General features: G+C 42.7%; 1 protein-coding gene across 1 annotated transcript in view; it reads left to right on the top strand.

Annotated features, from left to right (window-relative positions):
* The first annotated feature begins 2,548 nt into the window (after positions 1 to 2,548).
* Positions 2,549 to 10,376, top strand: part of UBL3 (ubiquitin like 3) — a 58,781-nt gene continuing 50,953 nt past the window's right edge. Inside the window, exon 1 of the mRNA XM_032099524.1 lies at positions 2,549 to 3,224. Within this exon, the coding sequence (XP_031955415.1) occupies positions 3,198 to 3,224 (27 nt within the window). The 5' untranslated portion in view covers positions 2,549 to 3,197. The remainder of the gene's footprint in view (positions 3,225 to 10,376) is intronic.

Raw genomic sequence — 10,376 nt, 5'->3', positions numbered from 1 at the left:
GTGCTGGCAGGAAAGGTATGGGCAGGGCACCTCCTAAATTACCTGGATCACCTCGAGGCACCTATACAGGGCTGCTGTCTGAGAGGAGTGAAGGGCTGGTCTGCAGGACAGCCTTGGAGCAGATATTAAGATGCTGATTAAACTGTTGTATATAAGTTTCTTGGAGTTTGTTTGTTTGTTTGATTGATTGATTGATTGTTTTTCAGGGAAAAGCCTACATTAGTAAGGTTCTAAGTATAAACTCTACTAAGCAAGATCTGTTATAATTTCTTAGTCTGTCACTGATTTAATCAGAAAATCATAGATACCTGAGAATACATAATGTTTGAAATGGAGACCCATCTTTCAAGTCTCATCTCTTTAACTCTCCTCTTGTACTTTCTCTGTTCCTCAAGGATATCCAGTCAGAGAAAGAGTAAGCGGTGCTTCAACCATTTGCTGTTACTCCCACAAACACAAGACCTTTTATCCTGTTGGTGTCTAGAAGGCCTGACTGAGATTGGGGTTGCCACTGACTCCCAAAAATGTACCATCCAAGTAAATTAGGCTGACAAGAGAGGGAGTGACGTGCCTAAAGTCACACAATGTGACAGTATAGAATCCTCACAGAGGTCACACATGCAGAGCCACATCTGTTGGTCCCCAACTTTTTTCCCTGGCATCAAACAGGACTTCTTGCTGTCAGATCTATCTTCTGAAGTCAGTACTTTTGTACTATTTTGGGGCAGAGTACAAAATAAAGAATTATAACCCCTGCAAGGGACAGTGTCTTGTCAGGGGTTGCCTTTGCAGTATGAAGTCCTAAAACAGGAAAGGCAGACTCGAACTTTTAGAATTAAAGGGAACAACTATGTCTTAATTTCCTGTGGTTTTACATGAGATTTGTCCACAAAGGAACCATCTGTCACCATCTGCTTGATTTTCTTGATTTATTTTTTTTTCTTGGACAGTTTCACAGTATTGGTATGTGAATGTGCTTATCCACACCCCTCTTAAAAGCCCAACTCATTTCTTCATTAGACATGTGCCTTGTGTGGATTTTTTTTGCGTATATTTGAGCTGCAGTGCACTTTTCATCAGGCACTGCCTTTCTTTGTTGAATGCTGATCTCCAGGAGCCACCTGGAATAAGGGATAAAACACCCATTGCACACACAGTTTCTGATAACTTGGATCCATAACAAAATGCAGAGCTCTTCAGGAAGCAAGGTGGCTTTTGAAGTGGCATTTGACATGATGAGGGAGTGCCCTTTCTCCAGGTGCTTCCAAGGTGGCAGTCATTGTTTGCACTGTGAATTTTACAGGAGCTTTTTTTTCATTATTAAAATGACACAATTTGGGAAACAAAGAAACAAACAAATAATTATAAAACCCCAAAAACCCTCAAGAAAAACCTAAAGAATAATGTGAGAATGAGAAATACAAAAACGTGATGTACAGGCCCAGACTTGAAGATCTGGGGTGCAAAACAAAACAGTTAACATGAAAATGTAGCCGATCTACAGGGAATCTGTACAGGGACTCTTGTCAGGAACTGTAATGATAGAACAAGGGGTAATAGGACAAGGAGTAACGCATACAAATATAAAGAGGGGAAATAGAGACATTAGGAAGAAACTCTACTCAGGGGGCTGTGGAGCATTGGAAAAGGTTGCTCCCAGACGTTGTGGATACCCCAACCCTGGCAGGGTTCAAGTCCAGGTTGGATAAGGCCTTGAGCAACCTGGTCTAGTGGCTGGATGGGTTAGGACTAGATGATCTTTAAGGTCCATTCCAAACCCTAAACATTCTGACATTCTATGGCAATTACTTTTTTTTTTTTTTTTTTTTTTGGAAGCCGTCCAAGGGGACAGCGCGGGCCGACACGCCGGGAACGGCACCCGCTGTGGGAGGCAGGGGCTGTGAGGGGAGCGCCCGACGCCCCTGAGGGAGCTGCAGCGCCCGTAGGGCGAAAGCGCCCATTCACGTCACGGTCGGGGCGTCTCTGCTGCCCGGAGGGGGAGCCGGTGCCGCGGAGTCCCCTGGGCGCCGCCCCGGCCGAGCTGCAGGAGCGCGGAAGGGTCGAGAGGCTCCGGCCGCGGGGCGGGACGGGACGGGACGGAGGCCTGCGGAGGGCGGGTGGCCCCGCCCCGGCGGCGGTCGGCCCTGGCCGCCTACAAGCCCCATGGTGCCGCGCGGGGCGGCGGCGTGTGACGCGGCGGGAGCGGGGGTGGTGGAGGCGGCGGCGGAGGGTCCGTGTCTCCCCTGCCGCGTCCCCTCGCTCGGCTCGGCAGGCGCCATGTTGGCTTGAGCCGAAGATGACAGGGGGCGGCTGCGGGCGAGGATCGCGCTGAAGGAGCGGCACCTCCGGCTCGCAGCGCGGCTCTCGGGGGGCGGCCGGACCCGCCGGCGGACGAGGCGGGGGAGGGAGGGAGGGCGGGCTGAGGAGGCGGCGGCGGCGATGCGAGCGGAGAGCTGAGGCTGCGGGAGGCGGCCGCCGTCGAACGCCCCCCGGCCCCCGCCGAGCGCCGCGGGGGAGGGCTCTCCCCTCCGGCCGCCCGCCCTCCCTCCCGCCCCGGCCCGCGTCCCCGCCGGGCGCTGTTGGATGCCGCACACCGCCTAGAGGGGGCCGCAGCCCGGCGTCCTCCACAGCGGCCCCGGGCCCACCCCGGCCCTCCCGCCTCCCTGCCCCGCCGCCCGGGGCAGGAGCCAGGTCCTGCCTGCGTGCCCGGGTCGCCTGCGCCGACTGAGGAGGTGACTTGGACGCACTATTATCCCGTGTGAATCATCCCGTCGTCATTTGTCGAGGCTGGGAGAGAAGGCAAAGGGAGAGAAGGGGGGAAAAAGCCCACACGCAGCTCATGTGGCGGTGTAGTCCTGCTGCCTGGTCTACCTGGCACCGCTGGTGCTGCTGCTGCCGCCGCTGACAGAGATCTGCTGCCATCTCTGGTCTCCCGCTGGCTCCTCCGGTCCAGCCCGGCACCGCTGCCCCTGGATATTCCTGCTCCTCAGCCGGCCGCCTTCCCCGCTGCTTATCGGGCACCTCTTCTCTTTCGCGCAGGGGACGTGGAAGCTGCTGCCTCCGATATTGACACCGGTTTTGCATCTTGAAGATCTCCGGCAGGCTGCTCTTGGTGCTGCTGCTCTTTTTTTTTTTTTTTTCTTTTTCTTTCTTTTTTTTTTTAAAGTTGATTTGAAGCCATTTAGGGTAACATCAAAATGTCCAGCAGCGTTCCAGCTGATATGGTGAGTCTTGTACTGTTTATTTAATAGTTTTATTATAGAATAACGTTTATTTCAGCCTGCTTTTGACAGAGAACATGGAAAGAAGAGGGGCGTGGGAAGAAAAAAAAGGTCTTGGTTGCATATTTAAGGAACATAAAGTTCCCAGTTAATTACCTTCTCCCTCCCGCCCCTGATGCTGGTTCTGCTTCGCTTTTTGATGGTGGAGTGGGAGATCTGCAGCGTCGCCTCCCGTGTAGCCAGGGAAGGGGGATGCCAGGCTCCCTTACCTATGGCAGTCAGTACCGGAGTGCTCACGCTTGGGTCGTGTGGCACGGCTCTTCAGCTCAGTCGAGCATTTTTTGTGGGGGAGACAAATACGAAGCAGAGCATTCGGGATGAATTGCTCGACCCATTTCTTTCTTTCTTTTTAAATTTTTTTTCCTTTCTTTCTTTCTAAACCTCTTAAACTTGGCTTGTGTCTTGCCAACGCTTTGTCTTCCGATGTTGGTGGGAAGTTAATCTCTTCACTTGCTGCCGGCTCAACAGCGAGAGAGAAATCTTCATGCGCTTTATTTTCATGGCGAGGTCCTTTGTGCACTAGCTGCAATCTGGACATTTTTCAAGGGCACTCCTAGTACTTCTTATGGCGGACTGTACTTCAGCTTGTATTGGATACTCGGCTCGATGCATTTAAAATAGGAAGATATAACAGAGCGTGAAGAGGTAGGGTGAATCAGGTCTGCTAGGTAATCTTCCGTTCAGCACGACTTTCTCCATTTGTATGCATTTCCATAAATCAGGATATATTTTCATAAGTCACTTAATTGGAAAAAAACACCCACGAACTTGTAGCTGCAGTTTGATATGTTAATTCTTTATTCTCACAGCAGAATATTTTCATGTCTCTCCACACAGCTGTTCACATTTAAAGGTACTTTTTTTCCTCCCCAAAAGCAGAGGACTTGTCTATGCTTTTTTTTTTTAATTTCAGGATGAAGTTCTGTTTTGCGGGTAAAACCTGCCCCGGTAGTGATAACAATGAAAACGAGTAGCCCTTGTCTAAGTGATTGATGTACAGTTAATTGGGATATGTATGGCAAGTGGGCTATTGAAATAATGGTATCTGTTTAGTTGCTTGCTTTCAGTGTTTCCTTCACAGCTTCTGTACAGCAGTCACAATGAGTGAATTTTGACCAAAAAAAGCAGAAACAGTAAGATACAGAGGATGATCAAACAGCAGTTATAAGCTTACAGGTTTTTTCTTTTTTTTCTTCCCCCTGCCTTTCTCAAATACTATAAATAAAATTTACCTCCCCTGGATGAAAAGAGCGATGAAAGGATTTAAACTCAGAGGCAATAAGCTCTTCAGCTATCAGTTTTCATGTATTTCTTTTTAGTGTCTCCCAGACTGTTAGAGCTTTTTGAACCCCCTTCTCTCCTGCACGTGTCTGTCTAGCGTTATATCACAGAAATCCGCGCCTGGGCTGTGGAGGATTAGGTGCAAATCTCAGTGCTGCTTTTTAAGTTGCCTGGAGGAGTCCCTTGACTGTGACATGAAGCACACTCCTCTTTCCTGTCACCCTGGGCTGAGCTGCCACCTCCGTGCTCCTCCTAGGGCCTGCCTGCTTGGGAGTCCCGGTGCTGCCACTAGGCTTGTAATGCTTGACATTTTCTACAAAGTACACAGATTTTAAGATAGGCAAAATACAATTTTTTCCATGGAAACTATTTCCTTCTGTTGCTACAGTGTAATGAGAATACCACTGCTCGGGATAGCTGGGCCTAGTGCTACTCTGTTTATTCAAATCAGGAAGAAGCTTGTTATACATAGTGATGTTTAAATACTGAGTCATTACAAAAACATTTGAATGAAGATGTTACCAATGTCGGTAGAATTTAACTAAATAAATAGATATTTTCTGGCCTGTCATGGGATCATTTTTCTCTTAGTTTCTGCATTATTTGATGCAGTTTCTCTCTGAAAGTTTGAAGTGTGTTGTAGAAATTCCAGTTATTAATTACAACAAATAAATATTACTTTATGAAAAAATTACTTGAAAACTCATTTTTGGTCTCCTTTTGTCACCATCCTCCATATTTGAAAGGAGCTCGTTCAGGAAGGAAAATGGGATTGCCATTCGTTAGCTATTTGAAGAGGAGCTCTTACCAGGCTGTCACCATGTTTATATATGTTTTTATTTAGTGTAGGATTTTGCAGTTTGCATTTCTCTTACCCACCCACTGTGTAATTTGCATTTGCAAAAAATTGATTTCCCATTTCTGTAGGAGCTGGCATGAGTGTGATGGAGTGTCATTTTATGAAGACTCCATTTACTTAGTAAATCTGCTATGAATTACATAAGTATTATAATAATAATGTTTGAAACTGTTTATGTCAGATTCATGAATTTACCTGCTCATAATAATAATGATATTATAATTGCTGCTTCTTAAAAATATGTTAATTTGTCTTCCTGTCCCACCTTTGAGAATGATCTGCTATACATAAATTCATAGTAAATGATCTGATTTTCAGTAAGCTTTGTATTTCTAAGTAGACATAATTTGACTCAGTCTCCTGTTCTCTGACATTGAGTTGACTTGTTTCCAGAACTACAGCAGTTTTTACCACCTAACCATTTCAACATCACTTCTTAAATAATTAACACAGTACTTTATCATTTGCATTCCACTAATAAATTGGATAGTGACACACCACATTCCGGGTATTGTAAGTTTGTGGTGCATTATTCCTTAGCAATGTGTGCTACTTACAGCTTAAAACTCCACTCCTGGAATGAAACCTGCTAATATTGACCTCTCTACCTGAGTAGTTTCATTAACTTCATTAGGACTAGACATGTCTGGGGCAGTTCTTGAAGACTAAACTGCGTATCTAGAGCCTAATTTTGTTCAATTTTTCACATAAGCACTGATGTAGTGGCAGCAGGGCACCTCTGATTATGTTCAGTAATTTAATCAGGTAATTTATCATTTTTACCATTTGGTAGCAGTTAGAGTTTGACTGTGAATAACAGCAGGGCTGTTTGCAAGTTGTATTTCTTTTGTAGTGATAAATAGACATGCAGTGGTTTATGGACTTGTGAAATTAATCACACTGGCTTTTTGAGTGGACCAAATGAAAATGGTTTGATATTTGTTTAAACACTGTAGCTGACAATTTTAAAGCAATATATGAAAAACTTATGCTCAGTCAAGAAGTTATTACTCAATTGAATAATCCCCTTTATTTTAGTGGAGTTATCACCAGAATGTGGGAAGCTTCTTCTCTGTGTGCCTGTGATATTTCTCCTTATAGTTAGAATTCTTCAGGGATTTTAGGAGTCCACAGAAAGCCGCCTGCATGACTAAAAAGTACTAACGGTGTCCACCGTTTCCTGTAGTCAGTGTGTTTTATGTAGGTATGAAAAGGCTCTGCCAGCACTTTCTTTCTGGGCAGTTCTTTGCATGACCTCTAGGAGATCCAATTCTTTTCCTGTCTGAGTCGTAACAGAGGGTGATGCTTTTAGCTCATGGTGGGGTTTTTATTGGTTTGTTTTCTTGTTGGTTTGTTGGGTTTTTCTGCATTTGGTAAACAGCAAAATGCTGGAATCTACCAAACAATTAAAGGTTTTAATTTTTAATGTGCACAGCTCTTCAATCCATATGCTATACTTAAGAGATGTAGGTGGTATGGGAGAGATTACTTTTAAGAAAACTGAATGTTTGGTGTGCGACATTTGCAGACATAAAAGAGCATGGAGTATATGGTCTAAAATGCTTGTATGTGGCCAGTGTTTAAAGGGGGCAGTAGGTGGAAGAAGAATAACTAATAGAAACCCTGCTCAGTTCACGCCTTGTTAGTGTCAGCATCTTTAGTGGAAATATGTATGTGCATCTTCTTTTTTAGGAAATTTAATATAGAATGTTGATTAATAGTTGAACATATATAGGGACTTCCTTTTTAACACATATTAATGGAGGCTAGCAGTGGAAAAGGAAGGACATGAAACTGATGCTACATCAGTAAGGGAATTTTGGCATCCAAGAATAAGGTGCAGATGAGAGAGACTTAAAGGAGTAGCTGGTTGTATGGCAGCTGAGTTTTGTTGTCCATCATTCAATCTAAACGATTTCATCTAAGAATAATAGGTGCATTAGTGTTGTAATACGATCGGAACTTAGAAAATAATTTGTTCACCATAGCATTTTAATGTATCAGAACAAAATATGAGAAGTCCTGCATCTCTGTTCTTCTGTTTTAAGTGCTTTTACTTTTGCCTTCAGTAGCTCCTTTTCGTGGTTTTGAAAATTACTGTATTCCTAGTAGCCTTTGTCTATAATAGTCTTAAGTTCATCCCTTACATTTTTTTAGCAATAAAAGTATGATTATTTCTCTGTATTTTTGTATCCCCCACATGTTGAAAGTTCTAATACATTACATTTTGTGATAAAAATAGCTAACTGAGTTTTTCTGTATGGATATTTTTTCCTTCCCTTTTTTCTACAATTCTTTGCTGAGTGTAACAGAAATGAGTAGCTTATCTTTTGCCATTATCAGTGTTTGTTTTGGGTTTGTTTTTCTCCTCTTGAAGAAGGAATTGGTGGGATCTGTGTTAGAAAGAAGAGCTTGAAGAAGCTTCTTTCTGACTCCTTATATATTGAGCCAATATATAAGCCAGTTGAGCCTTTGTAGCATATTGCAGTACTTCTTGTAATGAAATGAACTTTCTCTGTTATCTGAAGCAGTGGCCAGGGATAAACCTACCAAAGCTCATCTTCAGTGTGTATATATTTGGGTATATTCCAAAATGATTTGTATTTATCATTTCCCCCATCCACCTTTTTTTTGTTTCACAGATTAAAAAATGGTTTACCTAACAACCAAAAAAAACCACCGTAGCAGCAACTGACATTTTTAGGTCTGGCACTGTTGTAGAAACTTTGTAACTTACTAATATATCTGACATATTCTGAAACAATGTTTGCATTACATTAATCTCATTTTCTTTGGGGATGAGTAGCTGTAGCCTGTGGATGGATTGATCCTCACTCTGGGCCCTGGTGCAGCTCTATACTTCAGATGGAAGTGTAGGCTATGGTATAAACTGTTTCTTCCTTCCTGCCACTCACCCTTGTTGTTGTTACCTGAACTGGTTTTTTTCTGCTTTTGTTGTCTAACTTCATGAAATACTGGAGGGGATGTATACTGAAGGAGATTTAACTCCTCCCATGTTGGGAATGCTGGGAAGTAGCTGCTGGCAGGTTCCAGCAGGATTGAGAGGCAAGAAACAAATGCTGAGTATACGCGAGTGTAGGAGAACGATCATATCTACATCAGGAATGCTCAATTCTGCATGTTAAAAAATTGGCAGACATCATCTGGTAACTGGACAGGTCAGTCAGGGCTTGAATGGGGACAAGTTGCACCTCTCAGATGTGGAATTGGGGACAAAGTCAGGTTTCACCATGGAGCTTGTGACTGCTTTCTGCATATCTAAACCTAAATTTTCAATCAGTCGAAGCCCATATCTCACTTCCTTGATTTGGCTTAAGACTGCAGTAGGAACTTAGCCTGTCTGAATGTGGTCCTTGCAGTGGACTTGGTAAGCAATACTTTCATGATACTGTGAACAAAATTACTACAGGTATGCTTTACTATTTTTTTTTTAGTTGAGAGTTCCTCCTAGGTATAACTTCTGTGAATGTTGAAAGCCATGGTCACAGTAACTGTCAGTGGGATTTACTTGTTTTATACTTCTGGTCAGTCAGCTTAGTTACTCAGTAAAACTCAGAATGTAAACTTTTGGAGATGTCTCTATATCTGCTTATGCAATAGTGGGCAGAATGGAGACCTCAGTTCTGACTGAGCCTGTGAGTCTACACCAGCTTGCAGGAATCCAGAAATATCTGGAATGTGACTAATCATTCTTGTGGTTTTATGTAAAAGAGATAATTCAGCTTATTTTTCAGTCTCTTCTGAGTACAGTATTGGATCCACTAGGTTGGTTATTTCTTATTCTGAATATGGTGAAAGACATTGCTGCTGATCAGTATTCTTTTTCACATTAAGTCTGTTTTTACAGCAATTAATTGAGCCTACTAAAGTAGTAAGCCTTTCCTGCCACAATTTTGCATGGGTAAACTTTAGCTCATCATAATTATTAAAGGGATATGACTGAGTGTGCTGTTTTCATTTTAGAAGCGTGGAAAAATGAGCAGCATGTAAATGAGAAATTGTAATGTCATTATGCTAATATCAAATCTAAACTTCAAGACTCCTGCTCTTCACAAGTTTTCACATAATTTAGAGATCTGTCTTTTGGAATTCAATTATTGTTAAAAATTATTCTGTAAATTCTTCTAGAAGGACAGTCTTTAATTTTTGACAGCTTCAGTTATACATATGTTGCAGAACATCTTAAAGCAATGGCTGAAACATTTTCATTTGGTATACCTCCAGACAAATATAAAGTCACAGATGTACTACTAAGTGTTGAAAGCGCTGATTGTAAGGAAGGACTGAGGAAAAAATGCATGAATAATCAAGACTTTCCAAGAGTTGGTAAAAGAAAGGTTTCTGAGACATCAGCTGAGGTTCTGCAAATAGCATTGTGCACTTCCATATCTGAAAAGAAATTTGAAGTAGGAGAAAAGTTGCTATAAAAGCTTCCTAACAGTGAAGATAAATTATTTAGGAGGTCTGTTTGGTTTTGAGAGCAACGCTTAAAGAAAAAGTTAAGACCTTCTTATTTGTAGGTCTGCTGAACCTGAAAAGTGTAGTTCTGCAGAAATACTTAAATGTTGCAGCTGACAACTCTTACATATTTGTGGAAATTTGGTCTATTTTGTGGTCGCTAACTGGGATTGTGTTTAGCTCCTTGACAGAGGAGAAATTTATTGCTGCTTTTACACCATCCACAGTGAAGACCTGCTCTCAGTTTGTAGTAAGACTCTGCACGTATGGTAGAATGTGATTTAAAAAAATAGTGTACATTTTCCACAGATAGAAACTTTGTGTAAAATGAAGATTTGGCAGATTGCACAACTCCAACACTGCCATCAGTGTCTTGGAGTTTTTTTCTTACTTTCTGTAAAGAAATTTGAAAATAGCTTGCCAGTGACAGGATTACATTTGTGGGTTTGTTTTGGTTTGGCTGCTTACTTATAATT

The sequence above is a fragment of the Corvus moneduloides genome, chromosome 2, assembly GCF_009650955.1.
Source record: "Corvus moneduloides isolate bCorMon1 chromosome 2, bCorMon1.pri, whole genome shotgun sequence".
Classification (NCBI taxonomy): Eukaryota; Metazoa; Chordata; class Aves; order Passeriformes; family Corvidae; genus Corvus; species Corvus moneduloides.
The sequence above is the reverse complement of the archived record's forward strand: the minus strand, read 5'-3'. Positions and strand labels throughout refer to the sequence as shown.